At 38.8% G+C, this 20,357-nt stretch overlaps 1 protein-coding gene across 4 annotated transcripts in view; it reads left to right on the top strand.

Annotated features, from left to right (window-relative positions):
- Positions 1–20,357, top strand: part of samsn1 (SAM domain, SH3 domain and nuclear localization signals 1) — a 146,447-nt gene that overhangs the window by 86,904 nt on the left and 39,186 nt on the right. For all 4 annotated transcript variants that reach the window (XM_031896611.1, XM_031896612.1, XM_031896613.1 and 1 more), the window contains one exon: positions 13,493–13,618. In XM_031896611.1, coding sequence (XP_031752471.1) covers positions 13,493–13,618 — 126 coding nt within the window. The remainder of the gene's footprint in view (positions 1–13,492; positions 13,619–20,357) is intronic.

Here is a 20,357-nt window from a genome sequence, read left to right as displayed (position 1 = left end):
GTCCAAAGAACACACCAGACAGGTCAGGGATAAAGTTATTGAGAAATTTAAAGCAGGCTTAGGCTACAAAAAGATTTCCAAAGCCTTGAACATCCCACGGAGCACTGTTCAAGCGATCATTCAGAAATGGAAGGAGTATGGCACAACTGCAAACCTACCAAGACAAGGCCGTCCACCTAAACTCACAGGCCGAACAAGGAGAGCTCTGATCAGAAATGCAGCCAAGAGGCCCATGGTGACTCTGGGGGAGCTGCAGAGATCTACAGCTCAGGTGGGGGAATCTGTCCATAGGACGACTATTAGTCGTGCACTGCACAAAGTTGGCCTTTATGGAAGAGTGGCAAGAAGAAAGCCATTGTTAACAGAAAACCATAAGAAGTCCCATTTGCAGTTTGCCACAAGCCATGTGGGGGACACAGCAAACATGTGGAAGAAGGTGCTCTGGTCAGATGAGACCAAAATGGAACTTTTTGGCCAAAATGCAAAACGCTATGTGTGGCGGAAAACTAACACTGCACATCACTCTGAACCCACCATCCCCACTGTCAAATATGGTGGTGGCAGCATCATGCTCTGGGGGGGCTTCTCTTCAGCAGGGACAGGGAAGCTGCTCAGAGTTGATGGGAAGATGGATGGAGCCAAATACAGGGCAATCTTGGAAGAAAACCTCTTGGAGTCTGCAAAAGACTTGAGACTGGGGCGGAGGTTCACCTTCCAGCAGGACAATGACCATAAACATAAAGCCAGGGCAACAATGGAATGGTTTAAAACAAAACATATCCATGTGTTAGAATGGCCCAGTCACAGTCCAGATCTAAATCCAATCAAGAATCTGTGGCAAGATCTGAAAACTGCTGTTCACAAACGCTGTCCATCTAATCTGACTGAGCTGGAGCTGTTTTGCAAAGAAGAATGGGCAAGGATTTCAGTCTGTAGATGTGCAAAGCTGGTAGAGACATACCCTAAAAGCCTGGCAGCTGTAATTGCAGCAAAAGGTTGTTCTACAAAGTATTGACTCAGAGGGGCTGAATAATTACGCACACCCCACTTGGCAGTTATTTATTTGTAAAAAATGTTTGGAATAATGTATGATTTTCGTTCCACTTCTCACGTGTACACCACTTTGTATTGGTCTTTCACGTGGAATTCCAATAAAATTGATTCATGTTTGTGGTTGTAATTTGCACAAGTCCCTGTGAATTCTGGTTCTTTTGGACGGATTGTGTTACAATTTGGCAACTAGACCCTTACATATATACACATATATCTCTGTCTATATATATATATATATATATATATGGCCAGATTTATCAAAATGTCAGTTTAGAACTTAATAGATGAAAACTCACCATGTTCTATTCATTTCTATGGAATTTCTAGAAGTGTATTTATCAAATGGTAAAAGTTAGAACTCACTAAATACACTTTTAAAAATCCCATAGGAAAGATAAACTGCCCCTAAAATTAATAAAAATGATTTACAAACATGTATTTTTTCTCCTAGGAGCTGTTAAAATTTAGAATATTGTCTAAATGTGAATATTCCCTTTCAGATATGGAGATCCAAATTATATAAAGATCTCATTAGCATTCTGGATAACAGGTCCCAATAAAAATATATATTTAAATACAGCATTCTATTTGATCATTCACAATTGAAAAGGAATAAAACATAATTTATTGTCATCATTTTTATTTTGTTATCACTACTTTGCAACAAACAGTATTTGTTGCAAAGAAAAACTGTGGGTAATACTCGGCGCTATTGGTATACAAATTGTTTCCTCTTCTTTCAGTGTAGAACTGGGAGCAGTATTGCTTCATCCAAACGTATTAGGTCATGTCTTGATCCGCCATGGCTGTGTCCATTTAGGCGTGACACAGCCCCGATCCACCCAAAATCCCACCCTTTTACGGTTATGCGAATCAAGACAGTCCCATTCATTTTAGGTTCCACAGTTCTTGAATATGCATGGCCTAAGAATGTTCCTTGGCGCTTCTAAGACCAATAAAACATGCAAACTTTTGCTTTTTCCTGTGTTTTTTTCTCAGATTTTAAAAATCTGAAAACTTTTTCTTTGCTGGGCCTGTAAAATCTGCAGACTTTTCCTTTGTTAGGCATATAATATCTGCAAACTTTTGCTTTCCGCTGTATTGTTTTCTTCGGCTTAGGAAGTTTACAAAGTTTTGCTTCCTTATGTGTATAGAATTTACACACTTTTGCTTTCTGCTGCTTTGATTTCTGAGGTGACTGAGAGCTGGCGACTGTTGGCTCCACTTCCAACAGAAGTTCCTCATCACCACATATATCTTCACTTGGTTCAACAAACACAAGTTTCTCTTTGCACGTTAATAATAATAGTAATAAAATTAGCTCCGCTTGCAATAGAAGTTCCTCATCTCGACAGATATCTTCCATTGGTTCTTTGTGCACAAGTTGCGCATCACTGTGGATTACAAAAATGTGTTACTTTTTTACGTTTATGAAATCTGGGGATTTGATGAACAAGTACTACTTTATAAAATGAATATTTGTATTTAAGATATCATTAAGACTTTTGCCCTGTTTTATCATTAAAAGTACAATCTGAATTTAAAAACGCTATAGTGATTTAGTATATAGAGCTTAGAAATCTCACATCTTGGGTTCTGCAGACTTATGGATACATGTTAATAATAGTATTAACAGCTCCAGTTGCAGTAGAAGTTCCTCTTCCTCGTTACAGTAGATATTTTTAGTTGGCTCGAGAGGTACAAGTTTCCCTTTACTGTGAAGGAGAAACAAAATGAGAAATAAATTTAGTCTGTCTCAGTATACTACTCTGCTACCCAGTAACAATTATATTGTTTTATGTTTTTTAGGCATGGTTGTTATGGTTACTGCCCAAAAAGCATATTCACATCCCCACGCCAGGCAATAAAATCATGTCAAATGTTTATATAACTGTTTCTATTTTTAAATAGTATAATGAACTTAGCAAACTCACATCTCAGATTCCAAAGTCTCTAAAATCTCAGGCTGGAAAGTGGAGGTTTCCAGCTCAAATTTCAGTGAGGGCTCCCCTTGCTCCTCACTGTAGGTGTCGTCAATCTTTTCATAACACACCGAACTATAAAATAAATGAATTATGAGATCCTTGACATATATCTTGTGTTAGCAAGATATTATTTATCTTATTATTTATCTTATTATTTATATTATTTATGAATTTCATAGGGCATTTACTAAGGGAAGCACTGTTTGGGTTTACAATACTTACATGTTGAGGTTCTTAGCAGTCGGTGACTTGCTCTTTAGTTCCATCAACCGCTGGAGCAAGCCTTCTGTGTCTTCTTTACTTTCTAGAATCTCTTCAATTTTCATAGACCGTTGTACCCTGTACAAACCAAAGAGTGTCATTCCAGCTGTTACTAACACCCCTAGGACTTACATAAACATTCTCAAAATATTCTATATATAATTATGGCTTGTAAAAGATAGCATAAAAGATGCATATATTTGTAGTGCTATACAAATGAATATAAGATATCTATAACAATTTATTCTTATAACCATCCAGTTATTTTCATTTATCCCAAATCAAATGTCAAATCCATAGTTTAATAGTTATTGCTACATTATTCCTATTAAATAAACACATGTGCTATTTAATATATGCAAAGCAAACTCACTTTTTACGTTTCTGATTCTTAGTAGGCTTTTCATTTAAGGTCACCAGAGACTCCAGAAAGCTGAAAGTATTAATTGGCACTAAAGCGCCACTTTCAGGTTCTGGATGCTCAATATGATCTTCTATTTTCTCTACCTCAGTAGGTTCTTCTATTTTCTCTACCTGTTCTCTGTGCTCTCTACTGTAAAAACAGAAAAGTGTAAACATCATCACAACCTCTATTATCTCTGCTTTGTAGAATATATAATCAGTTTAACCCATAGACATACTTCCTGAGTGTATAGCTAATAATAACCATACTACCTGAGTATAATACAGAGCCACTGGTGTGTAGCTATTACTGAATTTAGAGTTGTATTATATAGTGATAAAGTATTACTGATTTGTGGGTTAAAGCTTTGACATTACATTTAGCAATATGTGGCTGCCTTTGAATTACCATTAAACCTAGCTGTAGCAGTTGGCTGCTTTAGAAGTGAGAGCTATAAGGTAGGGACTTCTGCTATAGCGAGACAGTGTTCTGTTAAAGAATAATTGTTCTAAATAAAAAAAAACTGTAGGCACAAACCTATTAGGGCTTTCAGATGCTGCTTCAGACTGAGCTGCTACTGGAAGCTCTGTTTTTTTAGCAACTTTCTTCTTCTTCTTCTTTTGCTGTTTTCCTTTATGCACAGAACTTTAAACAAAAAAAGTACATTATTTAAAATTTGATTGCATGTGTGTATTAAAAGAATCAATCAAGGCAAACAATATCTATAGTTAATTGAGGCCTACAAAGCAAACAGACCTTTTAGCTGCTTTAAATTTTTGCGCAGACTGAGCTGTTTCAGGCGGGTTCTCTACATCTGGAAGTTTTGGTTTCTTCTTTCTAATCTTCTCCATAATCTTCTTCCACAGACACCTGAAGAAGCTATAAAACAAAAAGTAATTCTGTTATTTTTTTACTTATTTATGGATGGGAATTTTATCAATTGAGGTAAAAAAAACCCGCAAACATGTTTTATATCACTAAGGTGCATATGGATAAATGTAAATTTAAAAGAAGCAGTGTTGTTAATATACTCTAGGCTAGGCATCTGATAGTGATGCGCAGTTTGGGCTATGCAGGTTTGGTGCAACATCTACACTAGGGGGCCCATTTGTCAATGTACGAATTTCCATTGTTTTAAAGTACGATTTGCGAAAATTCGTATTCTTAAAAGATAATTTCTGATGTGTGGAAATGTTACGAAAATTTGTATTGTTACAATCCGAAAATATTGTGGTACGATCCAAAAGATACAACATTTTTTAATTGAGGCCTACAAACCTAACAGTCCTTTTAGCTGCTTTTAATTTTTTCTCAGACTGAGCTGTTTCAGGCGGGTTCTCTACATCTGGAAGTTTTGGTTTCTTCTTTCTAATCTTCTCCATAATCTTCTTCCACAGACACCTGAAGAAGCTATAAAACAAAAAGTTATTCTTTTGTTTTCTACTTATTTATGGATGGGAATTTTATCAATTGAGGTAAAAAAATCAACCTGCAAACATGTTTTATATTACTAAGGTACATATGGATAAATGTAAATTTAAAAGAAGCAGTGTTGTTTATATACTCTAGGCTAGGCATCTGATAGTGATGCGCAGTTTGGGCTATGCAGGTTTGGGCTAATATCTACACTAGGGGCCCATTTATCAATGTACGAATTTCAATTGTTTTAATGTATGATTTGTTAAAATTGGTATTCTTAAACGATTATTTCTGATGTGCAGGAATGTTATAAAAATATGTATTGTTACAAAACAATACGATTTTTTTGTAATCATAAACCATCGTACATTTATAAATGGGCCCCTAGATTTGTGGGTCATGTGGGGGTTTGGGCTAAGCTCTTATTTCCACCCTTCTCACCCATGACCTTACTATGCCCCACTTCTGCCTCCAGCAGCCACTTTTTATAGCCATGCACCTGCTCCGCCCCCTTCGTAATATCAGAGGTGGGGCAGGTGTGCGCCTATAAATAGAGGTGGATTGTTGGGTTGGGAAAGAATGGATTAGAAAACTTTGTTGAGGTTTACAAACCTATCAGAGCTTTCAGGTGTTTTAGAAGATTTTTCCTCTGGCTGCACTGGCGGGTTCTCTACATCCTTATCTGTTTGCTTTGTCCGCATACATTTTACATACACTAACCTGCAGAGACAAAAGAAAAGCACAATATATGAAATGTTAGTGCATGTGTAGAATATTGGCAGTATTGCGGTGTCTAGTAGTGATAGGCCTAAAGCAAGTGGACTTTTGTAAATGTTTCAGCCATATGGCTTCTTTACTTCAACTGAATGGCAGGGAAATACTCAAAGTGAATATGATGTTAAATAATAGCCAATGAATAGTATAACCAATGTCAAAATGTTTTACTAAACAACAGCAGCAAAATAAAGTGACTTTAAGTAACGTGACTTACCACGCAATAAAACAAAGCAAAGGAATTGCCACCATAGATAGCATTAAAGCTACAGGGAGAATATATTTCAAATCTTCTTTGGTGTCATTTACAACACTTGGCATTCCAGGAGTTTGGTGTATTTCCTTAGTCGCTTTTGTTCCATTCGGATACATAACCACTCCATCTCTTTTTATTCTTCTTTGTGTTTCATCTGCCAAAACAATATTAGCGTTAGTAGAAACCTACTTGGCTGAACAGGTTTTTGTACAATATTTATTTGTAACACTTTGCATGAAGCTATAGGTTGAGGCCAGAAATGGTGTCCTTCCATAATATGGATCACCTTACTTGAAGTCGACTAAAATACATTTTAATATTAAATAGACAATAGGATTGATTTTCCAACAATATGGATATTATGCAGCTTATTAACCATCAAGTACAAGGTACTGTTTTATTATTACAGAAAAAAGGGAAAGTAAGTTGAATGAAATTATTTGATTAAAATGGAGTCTATGGGAGATGACTTTCCTACCACAAAATATAAAAGATCAGTTAACAGAAATTAGGACTTTTTTTGGCCTTTGACATTAAATACTTTACCTGATGTGGATGTGGAAAATAGAAAATGTAGTCCAAATATGATGATCCAAATATAAGTATATTGAAATTTCATTCTTAGTTGTTCTGCAATAGAAAGATATAAGCAAATTAAATTAGATTAGAGTAAAGCTTTTTGTGCCTATATATATATATATATATATATATATATATATATATATATATATATATATATAGTACTATGCATCAAAGTATAATATTTTCCTATTTAACTAATTGTTCCAGCTCATAAAATGAGTATTTATCTGCTTCTCCCTCCATACAAATTGTATTGTGGCTTTTCGCTTCACATTGGATTTAGTACATGGTATTCATTTATTAATAAGCAAAATATAAATATGGAAATGGCCATGAAGGGAGTAATGTCTCTATACTGCAGACTTTCATTAAAGCAAAAGTGACCAATGATATTTTATTAATGGTGAATCACTATTCACATATAAGCAAAACACAGGTTTTCCCATAGAAGCAATGCTGAGCCATTACTCACAAGCTCTGCAGAGCTGAAACATCCAACTAAAAGGTTTTAAATATCTACAATTATAATTGGTTTCACTGGAAAAAAGTTAATGCTATTCTCTTACCTTGATAATAGATTTAAAAAGCTGAAAAGATCTCTAAACAAAGTAAAAGAAGGAGAGACTAAGAACGGAGTTCTTAGTCTATCGCTGCTTTTACTTCATCTGATTCTTCTTTTCTGATGTAAACATCAGGCACCCAGCTGTGTCACTGTGATGTCACAATGCTCCCCTGCTGGTCACATGACTCAATGTCTGTGGTCTAACAACTAGATGCCTGTGATGTCACAATGTCCTATTGTTGTCATGGTTACATAAGACAATTGCTTGACACAAGCAGTGCTTTGCGACATCAAAAGTATTAATAAATTTACCCCACATAACATTTTATGATATTAATAGAATTATTTCTAAACCCTTCTAAAATGCTGCTTTGTCATTCGGCTCATTTTAAAAAAGCATATTGTGCTAATTAAAAACTTGAGTGAGTTATAACACAGGAACAGAGGTTCTCACATCATTGTCTTTAAAAGTATTACATTTACAGCACTTTTATCATTAATATATTTACTAGTAATGAACACATTTTTTCACCAGGCTTGGATTCGCCGCGAATTTCTGCATTTTGTCATTGAAACTTCATTGAAACTTAGCCACGGAAAAATTTGTTCTGCGGATTTTTTTTGTCACGCTTCTAATTGGGCGCGGAAGCATCAAAAGAGGGTGCAGTCACGTAAAAAAAAGGGCGCAGGCAACAAAATATAGCCGCGAGTGACAAAAAAAAAAGACACGGGTGACAAAAAAAAATCACGCGACAAATACGTTTTGCGAATTTTCTTGCCGTTTATGCAAATTTTATGGTGAAGCGAAACGGGACAGATTCGCTCATCACTAGTATTTACCTCTTACAAAAAGTTCATAACATTACTATTGTTAATTAAAAAAATAAAGAAATTTAAAACCCAACTGACTTTCTTTTGAAAAAGGAATACTTTGCATTGCACTGGTTACATTTGCTAAGACACAGAGCTGGTGTAAGATATGTAAGGAGGCCAACATGGCAGCTCTCCACGGTTACTCCTCAATATGGCAAAGCTCTTCATAGATTGCATTTACATGATGTTTTTAATTAATCCTGGTCCAGAAAAATATTCCATATCACTTATTTGTCAAACCACTTCGACTGTGTATCTAGAGCAGGGATCCCCAACCTTTCTTACTCGGGAGCCACAGTCACATGTAAAAAGACTTGGGGAGCAACACAAGCACCAAAAAAGTTCATGGAGGTGCCAAATAAGAGCTAAGATTGGCTATTAGGGGCCTCTATGCACCCTATCATCTTACAGGGGCTTTATTTGGTAGGAAATATTGTTTTTATTTAACCAAAACTTGCCCCAAGTCAGGAATTCAAAAATAACTCCCTGGTTTGGGGGCACTGAGAGCAACATCAAAGGGGTTGGGGAGCAACATGTTGCCCCTGAGCCACTGGTTGGGGATCAACTGATCTAGAGGGCCTGTGGGAGGATGTATCCTCCTTTCTGTGTCTAAAATTACCTACCCACTTAGATTGTAAGCTCTACAGGGTAGGGATCTCCTTCCACTTGTCTCTTTACACTTAGCTCTTAATCTTTAAAGGTAACTGTATTTGGTATTTATTATTGTAATGACCCCTGTTCTATTAATTTATTGTTCTGCAGTACAGCACTGTGTACATTATTAGAGAAAAATAAATATATATGTACATATATAAATATACATATAGTCATGCCAATTTAATTATGGCCCCCTGCCTGCTCAAGGGCACCATAGACGTCATTGTGTGGCATCAGCAGTAGCATAATCCAGTCCCTTGTGTATATGGAATGCTTTGGACAGCGCTATTCTATGAAAACAAAAAAAGGCCCAGAACTGGTACATATTCTTGGGAGTAAGAGAAAGTTTAGAACTGGTAAATCTGGGCAATAAGAGGGCAATTACTGATAAATAAATGTGTTATGGAATAACACAAGCCATAAACTCAGCCTAAAGGGTAGGACCTATACTGCAGGCCCAGATTTGTGGATCCCAATCTATGGATTTTGCTAAAGTTTTGAGTTTGATTCCAGCCTGGCACAGTCTGTTAGGTATTTGCGTGTTCTCCCTATGTGTGCATGAAACCCTGGGTACTTGCGTATCAAGCTAAAGCCCACGCAGAGGAGCGTGACAGGGACGGGCAAACTCCACTGACTTATTAGCACATTTATTATTCATTTGAACTCTTTATATGAACTGCTTATTATAGCGTAACATTAGCTGTTTATATTGGGAGCTATTTACAGAATTATATGTGTGGCGCCTATAGTCACCTATGTGACTTTCAAAGAAATTTACATCATTTATGTATAATTTCCACTGACCCCCATTTGTAATAGACATACTAGCACATTATTACGTTGGTGTGAAAAACCCAACCTACTGTTCTTCCACTTCATTTTATTTTTCCTCTTCTTTTTCTGATTCATAGCGCCCCCATTTTGAAAATGTGACTCCTCCTACAGTTTTAGGGGTACAACACCCAAACTCCCCACACTTCTTCGCCCTATAGCGGAGCAGGTTGCTTGTGCTTTTCTAAGCGATCCCGCCCCCCGTCTTTTTGTGGTGCCGCTCTCAACACCCATATTTTTCCATTGACTTTGACAGGGAAGATTTTCAACCTGCTGCCATTCTCACAGTATTAACCCCAGGGTCCCCAAACTCTTCACAGTTGGTCACTAGAGGACTGCAGATTTAGGGGCTACCAACAGCCAATCAGATTTAACCTATTGCATTTTATTGGTTTAATGCCAGGGTTCCCAAACTTTGCAAAGTCAGTCACTGCGTGGCTACGTCCCAAGTTTAGAAAAGTGGGCGGAGCCAATCAGATTTCACCTATAGACTTTTATTGGTTTAAATTTAAACTGCGGCCATTATCTAAATATTAATACAAAGGTCCACAAACTTTGCAGAGTTAGGCACCAGGTAACTGCAGTTCAAGTTTAGAAAAAGTAGGCGGAGCCACCAACATTTTACTGGTTGACTTTCAATGGGGAAATTCAACCTGCTGCCATTCTCACAGTATTAACACCAGGGTCCCCAAACGCTTCACAGTTGGTCACTAGGGAACTGTATTTTTAGGAGCCACCAACAGCCAATCCGATTTCATCTACTGAATTGTTTTGGTTTAGATTTCAAATGCTGCAATTTTTATACTATTTACGCCAGGGTCCCCACTATAGAGTGGTCTGACCAGGGACAGGATTGTATCTTTGTTTGTGAAATACTAGGGGAAATTTACTAGAGAAAATTTTCATAAAAGTTAAGAAAAATGTCTACTTTTTTTGGTGCACATGGAAAAGTTACTTTGACTGCCTATCTACATTGGGACTGGCTACTTTGTTGAAGTTTCCGGCCAGTGTGAGGGGGCCTCTAAACCATCCCTCCAGGATAGCAAAAAATAATTGTAGTACAGGTATAGGACCAATTATCCAGAATGATTGGGTTCAAGAGTATTCTGGATAAGGGGTCTTTCCGAAATTTGGATCTCCATACCTTAAGTTTACTAAAACATTAATAAAACATTAATTAAACCAAATAGGATTGTTTTGCCTCCAATGAGGATTATTTATATCTAAGTTGGAATCAATTACAAGGTACTGTTTTATTATTACAGAGAAAAAGGAAATAAGTTTTAAAATTCTGAATTATTTGATTAAAATGGAGTCTATGGGAGATGGGCTTTCTGTAATTCGGAGCTTTCTGGATAATGGGTTTCCGGATAAGGGGTCCCATACCTGTATAATTGTTGATGGTCATTTGGACCATATATAATTGCCAGTGTTACAGGGGTTTCTTGAAGATGGCCAACCAGTATCAAATATCCTGCACTGAGACCCAGACCAAGTGAACATGCTCAGTTAGACTATGAGTCAGCTTCCTGCTGATTGGCTCAGATCTACATTCCTACAGGGGGGAGTGAGTTCTTAGCATTCTTGAGGGAGGGGGGAGCAGGAAAGAGCAGAAAGCAGAGAGCTGCATGTCTCTGGCACAGGAAAACAGACACAACTAATCTTTTGACAGGGAACTCAATGCAGCATTTCTGTGAGTGCTTTTGGCTGTACATAGACCTTTCTGATAAAGCTTAGCTTTTGCCTTTCCTTCTCCTATAAGTAGCGCTTTATAAATAAAGATATACATACATACATACAAAAATACATCCGACAAACACCAGGTATTAACAATCATTTGTATATTTCATCAATTTTGTAAGGGTCTCATTGTGTTCACCTTGGTTTTCCCAGAGGACTCAATCCTGATAAAGGGAGGCATCATCTTAGATATTCAGATTGGTCTATTTTTTGGGCTTTTGCGCCATATTGGTGATATAGATCTCTTTTTGGGGCTCCTTTGTAATGTAGTAGCGGGTGAAGTAGCTGTAGCAGGCTGGTTAAGCTTTAATCAAGTTAGTTGCGATTGGGGAAGAATTGGCACCATCCGCCATGCTGATGTCCCAGCGGATAGTAGGCTGCGGGGGATGGGGTTCCGGACAGCTTTCCTTCAGCCTGAGTTTTCTTGATTTTGCTGCCTTTCATCATAGTCGCTGACTCCCCCTTGTACAAACTATTAACCCAGCAACTACCAACTGCACAATGTGCCAAAAAGCAAACACTCATAAAACATTTAATTACAGGAAGCAGCACAGGATATCATACCCCCAAGACAGAAGCAATGAAAAATATAAGATGGGTATCTAAACAGAAATATATACATAAATTATATACAGGAATCGTTCATTAAACAGGGGAACTATTAAAGGAGCTGCTAATATTAAAATAGATGTACCCACACTAGAAAAGACAAATGCAGGTCAACTAGTAAAGCAAAATATTCAAACAAGGACGTAATGAGGATCCATAGATTGGGCACCTTAACTCCAGGGGGGTCAGAATAATATTATTAATCTTCAGTTATTTATATGAGATTAGTTTATTAGGTCCTGGCTAAAATGCCTTGTGATTATGTACTTTCAGTCCACTATTAATTTTCATATGTTTTGTCCTGCATTGAGTACAGAGGCGGTTGACTTGGGTGCAACAAGTTGGTGGCCACAACCCACGGGGGCAATGATGTAGTCGCTTACATTTAAGGATTTCTCTGATTCACTTATAGTAGATTCATTTAATTATTTCTTAGTATTGTTATTAGTAAAAATTTAATCCACGCCCTGAATGACAATTTTGCACGCTTACTGTATATCTTGGCATTAATGTATTCTCTGGTCATTTCTCTCTATGATTACTACACATTTGATAAGAAGTTACACATGTGCTGCCTTTTTATATTATTCCAATATAAATCTATAGCAATGTGCACCATGAGTGATTTCTTTTACTATATCATATATCTGGGTAGGTTACAATGTGGTCACCCATATGTAGGCAAGGCCACAAAGCTTGTGAGAAGAGTTACATTACTGATTATCTGGGGCTAATCTGTACCCTGCTAGTCAATGTGGGGCAATACACAAGGTGTCTCTGGAAGCAGTCCGACGTATTTCATGTGTGCCCTGAACTTATTGCCAATACTCTATCAGCTACCAATACCCCTAATACCCCATTCTTCTATATTGCCCTGTCATCTTATTCCAGTGTCATCCAATTTCTTTAAATGGGTCGTTCACCTTTTAGTATGATGTAGACAATGATATTCTAAGATAATTTGCAATTGGTTTTCATTTTTTATTTCAGTTATTTAGCTTTTTGTTCAGCAGCTCTCCAGTTTGGAATTTCAGCAGCTATCTGGTTGCTAGGGTTTTGTTTACCATAGCAACCAGGCAGTGGTTTGAATGAGAAACTGGAATATGAATAGGAGGGGACCTGAATAAAAAGATAAGTAATAAAAACTAACATTAAAAATAAAATTGTAAGCTCAAGGAGCAATAGTTTTTTAGTTACCGGGGGTCAGTGACCCCCATTTGAAAGCTGGAAAGATAGAGATGGTAGAAGAGAAAGGATAATAATTCAAAAACTATAAAAAATAAATAACAAAGACCAATTGCAAAGTTTCTAGGAATAGATTGTTAAAAGCTAACTTAAAGGTCAACCACCCCAGAATTAGACTAAGAGACCCTAAATGAAATCAAGCCTGGGTTTGTTTCATGGACCAATATTCTATACAGTCTGCATTATCAATGTTGGTATTGTTTTTAAATGATGTTTAGAATGATCTGATTCTGTGCTTCTAGGAGGGTTCTATGGACAGCTTGTATGAACCAGTAGAACAAACCCAAGACACCAATGAGAACAGCAATAGCCGGGCATCCAGCCCACTTAACGCAAAGAATCTTCCATATGAACGGTCTCTGTCCTTGGTAAGTCACGTAATTATTTATTATTCTTTTCAGAAAAGCAAATGGAAATTTCAAGGCACCAGGCCCTGACTGGCAATCTGTGGATCCTGGCAAATGCCAGAGGGGCTGCTGTAAGATGCCATAGACACTTACTATTTATTGGGATGGTGGGGGCTGTTTGGGCCTCTGTGTGCTTGATATACCAGGGTTTATTTTGTATTCCAGTCTGGACCTGATTGGCACTACTAAGCTGGTATGGGCATTTCTGAAGTACCCTGGTACCATTTACATATCAGCACATGATCCATTTGCCAGTATGGTGAGAAGTACAAGAATGATGCCATGACTACTATGGAAATAAAAGGACACGCTAATAGATTAATATCTGAAAAAACAGTTGGCTCTGATTCTCTGTCCATGTGTTACTGAACTTTTCCCTTCATGATTATCCGCCTGTGGCACCACAGGGTAAATCTGAGTGTTTTGCTGTCTGCGTAATTTTCAGCTCAGCAGGGAGGTGGCAAGAAGCCTGAAATTGTTCATGATAATTTCCCTGAGCCTAGTGGTGTACCCTCTCGCCAAGAGAGATTAATCACCTTTCCTATGGGTGCAGTGGTGGGGTCCAACCAATTATCATGAACGTCTATGTAGAGGCTATTTAGTTGCATACCCTTTGAGCTGAAAATCACAAAGGTGGCAAAACACTGGAATGTTCCCTTTGTGCCACAGCCTTTTATCTATTACAGCAGGAAATGCTAAAGCTATTTGATACATTTTTATTTCAGTGGCAAGAATAGAAACAGAGATTTAACAGTAAACATACATTATATATGAAGCAGTATGTACGTGAGAGAGGAAAAGGGAAAAGATAAGCAACCTGTGGAACCTGGTGCCTTTACTTCTTGGTGACTTGATACAGTCCTTATACAGGCATAGGCTCTATTATCCCGAATTCTTGGGACCTGGGGTTTTCCAAATAAGAGATCTTTCCGTATCCTCTATATGCAGCACAGCCATATTTATCCATATATGTATATAACGTTCCCAGACAAACCAGTCCTCTTTGGGTGGAGTTCAGTAGAAGACATCTCTGATATGAAGCACCTGTCCCAGCCTAGGATAAGGTTCTAGTGCCTATAGAATGAGCTTTTTTAACCCTAGATTGAATTTGGCAGCACACGTGCCATTCTAAACTGGTATGTAGCCACAACGCATTGGTCTCCAACTCACCCTGCAAGCACCTACTAATTAACAGAGGGGACAGAGGAGGGTAAGAAATGACCCAATAAAAGCCTTTCATTAAAAATCATAGTTAACTTTTCCTCTGGTTTCTTTCTGTAATACATTATTCTTAATACAGACACTGGGCACCCTTTGCTGCACCTCAGCCTTCACAGTAATGAAGTTGCAATCATATCTAGACATTTGGTTAGACTATACTTATAGAATGAGTATATCAATCTGCCACTAATAAAGTAGAAAATATACATGTGAGACTAATGAACATCCCATCATGTCACTTTAATTACCTGGCCAATTAGTACACAAGCAAGGATCATCAACCAGATAACCCCGGGTTCATAATCCAAATAATTTTGGTTCTTTTGATCTGTCTGACCCGTTTGACTACTGCCTGGTTGCTGGGGAAAGTAATCCCTATTAACCAGTAAAAAGATATATAATTAAAAACTATAAAATATATAAAATACAGAGCAATTGCAAAATGTTTTGTTATACCACTGCCTTCATTATGCTATTGGAAACTAACCCCCCCCCACCCTACAGTTTTAACTCTTGGCCCCGCTGCATAGGCCCCTCTTTTGCCCTCTAGCCAACTGTATCACTGGCACTTTTAATAAAAACAAAAAAGTATCCTCTGTTCCTTTTCTCTACACACAGATTTATATTGTGTGGTGACCATCATTGCCTGCATCACATTTGGATTGAAAGGCTCATGTACTGTATGTCCTAAAGTGCAGCTGCAGTCCCTGCACTCTCCCCGCAGTCAGTTGCACAAAAAACCCTATTCATAAAAGGTACTTGTGTCAGTATGTGCTTCTTGCACTGCCGTATGGTTGCAACTTGTCAGAATTCTGTTAAAAATGGGAAAAAAACATAGTGATTGCACTGGGTGATTGCAAGTAGTGATGGTCAAGAAAAACTCAACCCCCACCCGACCCTAACCCACCTGCTCCCAACCTGAACCCTACCCAACCCGGCTCCTGCCGTGTATTTATAGACCTGCCCCTGCCCCACCCTGCAATGATGCCAGCAGTATAAGGTCGCGGGTGGGGATAGCGAGTGGAGGAGCTTAACCTAAACCCACCTGTGACCCGCAAGTGATTCGCCAAGGTTGGCCTGAACCTGCCTGATGGGTCCCGTGGATATTGTCCTGGCCCACACATCACAATTGCAAGTGAATTTGCTTACAGCCCTTGCAGACATACATGTGCCCTTAGGCCCCCTGTATGTGACCCATGACCAAGGGCAAACTGGATGTGATGCATTTAAAGATGATGGGCACCAAATCTGCATGTAGAGATTATGTACTGGGAACCTGGGGGGTAGTTCTTCTTTAACTACAATGTTATTTACCCTCTTAATACAAACCCAACTGGAAATAGTGAGTATTTGTGTTTTTTTTTTTTTAGAAATCATGTTTCCAGTCAGAGTTTTTTCTTACTCTAAGTATAGCCTTTATGTTAGCTGATAAGGCTGACAATTTTGTTTCCACTGCCTCCAAAACATGAAAGCACAAAGGACAGGTCATATTTTCTTATCTACTCACCAGGAAAAGAATCTAGCAGCGAGCCCTGTTTTCAACCTCAGCCCAGAGCGGATGTGGTGTGCAACAGCTCTTTAGAAAGCAGTGTGCAAATATCAGAGGGGTAAAATATATTACGGTTACACATGTTGATAACGGTGCAGAACAGTCCGTAACTGTATTTAGCATTCAAATAAATCTGATATCACATTAAAAATAACTGCACAGTTTTTATATTCAGGTTTTTTATATTCAGGTTAATTTATGTCTCTTTTTTTAGCTATGGGTACACGATACAGGGCCCATTTACTAACATGGGCAGCACAGTGGCTCAGCGGGTAGCACTTCTGCCTTGCAGTGCTGGGGTCCTGAGTTCATTTACAGCAGGGGTCCCCAACCGCCGGTCCGCGGACCAGTGCTAGGCCGCGGGGTGCTTTCTAGGGGGCCGCCTCAGTTCCCAGCCACAGTAAAAATGCGGCGTAAACGAAGCGACGCCCAAAGAAAGGTGCTTATAAAAGCGTTGCGGCGATCAACGCAACATGCGCGTAAAAAAGCGTAGATGAACGTGCGAATGAATGCCCACCCCCCGGTCCGTGGAAAAATGTTCATGCTTGACACCGGTCCTTGGTGCCAAAAAGGTTGGAGACCACTGATTTACAGCTTAGGCACTATCTGCAAGGAGCTTCTATATTCTCCCTGTGTCTGTATGGGTTCCCACACACACCCCAACACACACAGGCTGGCTAATGGTGAAACTGACCCTAGAGCAGTCATCCACAACCAGTGGCTCATGAGCAACATGTTGCTTACCAACCCCTTGGATGCTGCACCCAATGGAACTAAAGCAGGTTTTCATTTTTGAATTTCTGGCTTGAAGACAAGATTTGGAGGCATAAAGACCATGTGTACTGTCAAGCACAGCCTCCTGTAGGCTGCCAGTCACCATTGGGCTATTAAATAACCAGCCCTTATTGGTCATCCCCTAGGAAATGTTTTCATGCTTGTGTTGCTCCCCAAGAGCATTTAAATGTTGCTCACGAGTAAAAAAAGGTTGGGGACCCCTGCCCTAGAGTGTGCAAATGTGGGAGGGACCACAGGAACTGATGTGAATGATATATATTCTAGGATGTTTTGCTACAGTACATGGCTACAGTATATATTTAGTATTTATTATGTAGCCCACCCTAGGGTATGGCTTGATGTACTGTAGTTGTGACTGTGGTGACACCCCAAAGATTCCCAGTAAATACCAATCCCAGTAAATACCAACACAAACAGTAAGTAAACCTAGATTTATTACACAGGAACTGGGCTGAAAATGACTTAGGAAAAAATTAAATGCAGAAATTATGAACAGGCAGAAATGGCAATTACAGTGCAATGCAATGTAAACCGTACTAGCAGTTAAGTTCTAACAACAAAGTAAATAAACACCTAAAATTCAAAATGTGGGAGCTCCCCTAATGTCCTATAAGCCGGCAGCGTTGGGGCCCTTAAACAACAATTTACATCCAGAATGCTTTTTTTATAATAGCTTCAAATGTGTACTGTCACAATTATCTGTGATTCTAGGTAGTGTTTTCACTGTAATCCACTTGTGTTGGTCACTAATAATAGTCCCACAGTGGCTTGGTGCAGTCTGTATCTCCTGTGGCAACTGACACAGATTGTTCCTCCTGTAAAGTCTGTATGAGGGAACTATAAGTACAGGCTGTCCCAGTGTGACTGCTGCTGCACCAGTTAGATATATCTGTATGTACTGTGGCACACTTGCTGCTGAGATGTGAGACAGAAAAATTTTGGGACCGCAGGTCTCCCCTCAGTATTGAGTTGGTGACTAGGAATGGCGCTGGCGGGATTTCAGTCAGCTTCCCACACTGCGCAGGGGGGATCTCTGTCTTCCATGCAGCCCCCACACATACTCTAGCCTGTAGCAGAGATCTCTAGCAGCTCTTCACCCCTCAGGTCCTCAGATCCACTTCCTTTCCAGAGCATGGCCTTCTGGGATCTGTAGTCCCTTCATTCCTATTACTATAAATACTGCTGCAGTCCTTATATCAACAGTGAAAATCCACATAAAGCAGGAAAATAAGCTTATTTTCAAGGAAGCCAGCTGGGCTACAATTATATGAAATGTTTACTGAAAGGCTATATATTTTAACGTTGGCTAAATCAGATAAGGCTACTCTGGGTGCTGTTGGCTGTGCTGCTCTGAACTACTGGGTCTAACAGCTACAGTAATATTAACAATGGGTTCTGTGAGCATGACTTGCTTCTCTATTATAAAGATAAGTTTTTCACTCGGATAACAAGTGGGCACCACCTCCACCGCTCCCCCTGGCCCCCCACAGCTTGTGCAGTTGCGCATGGATATTTAAATCAACAGCTGGGGACCAGGGATATCTAGGCTATACAGAAGCAGACCCTGCGGTGTGGGGCCCCCTGTCCCCCCCATAACCGTGGGGTCTGCATCATTTATAGTTACACCACTAAATGTGTATTTACAGGTATCAGTATAAACAGATTCATTGCTTTTCCATGGAGCAAGATAATCATATAATAATCCACATATTGCAGGTATTGAGGTACCTTGGTATCTCAAAATAGGGTCTATACCAGTGATCCCCAACCAGTGGCTCTTGGGCAACATGTTGCTCACCAACCCCTTGGATGTTGCTCTCAGTGCCCCCAAACCCAGTAGTTATTACTGAATTCCTGACTTGGTGGCAAGTTTTGAATAAAAACAAGATTTCCTACCAAATAAAGCCCCCTGTAAGCTGATAGTGTGCATAGAGGCTGCCTAATAGCCAATCACAGCCCTTATTTGGCTCCTCCAAGAACTTTTATGGTGCTTGTGTTGCTCCCCAAGTCTTTTTACATTTGACTGTGGCTCCCAAGTAAGAAAGTATATATCACTGGATAAACAGATAATAAATGCTATTTCCCAAGTGTGCTGGCCCTCTGTTGTTCTTTTGTATCTCCAAGTGTGCATCAAACAGGAAGGGGTGTATTTATTAACGTTGGAGACAAACATCACCGGTGGTGTTGCTTTTAGCAACCAATCAGATCTTTGCTTTTGTTTTTCTAATTTGTTGGTGATGGTCAAATCTAATTGCTGATTGGTTTGCTATGATTTGCATCCAATGTTGATAGATAGATAGATATAGATACAAAGATAAACCAAACAGATCAGGATATGGGTTTTGCTAATTATAGGTTTTTAAGTTCCCAGTATATAAACACACAGATAATCATACAAAGTATACATTTTAAAGATTCTTTTAAACTCCTGGCAGCTATAAAAATCTGTAAAAAAAAAAAGCCATGTACTAATATATAAATATAAATTTAAGTTAATCCCAAATGAATACAGAAGTTAAAGCATTGGAACAGATGTGCCATATTAGAGAGAGAGACTCAGAGCTAAGAAACAGGGGTGTCTGCTATGTGTAAAGGGATGATTGTTAAGGACCAGTAATGTCATAGAGTGAAGAACTGAAACCATTATATTCTTCACAGATTCTCTGAAGCAAACAAATTCTTTTTTCCAGGGCAAGGTAACATTATATTAGATTTAAATGAGTATAAAACCTTTTCATTTCTTGCCATTAATGCTTTAACTAAATAAGTGTGTATGTAGTACTCCCTAAGCAATCAGTCTTCATGGTTGGAACATTATGTGGAGAAAATCATATATAATCCAGATATTATATACAAACCTAAATTATTTGGAACTTCACAAGCTGTGTAATAGGAATCTACAAGAAATGATTGTCCCTTACAACATCTCCATAGCAGTAAGTGTATGGTTCTTTCTTGAGCCCTGTCCCAAGACACTAATGTGGGTTAAATTGGTCCAACATAAGCGCTCAGGCACAAGGTATATAAAACGGACAATGAGCACTGATTGTTTTAGGCAGAGCCAGGCTAAGGCCCTTTGACACCTAAGGTAAGGGTGGCAATCTGCACCTCAGTGCCTGGCCTGCCCTGCCACAG

The sequence above is a fragment of the Xenopus tropicalis genome, chromosome 2 (assembly GCF_000004195.4).
Source record: "Xenopus tropicalis strain Nigerian chromosome 2, UCB_Xtro_10.0, whole genome shotgun sequence".
NCBI lineage: Eukaryota > Metazoa > Chordata > Amphibia > Anura > Pipidae > Xenopus > Xenopus tropicalis.
The sequence above is the reverse complement of the archived record's forward strand: the minus strand, read 5'-3'. Positions and strand labels throughout refer to the sequence as shown.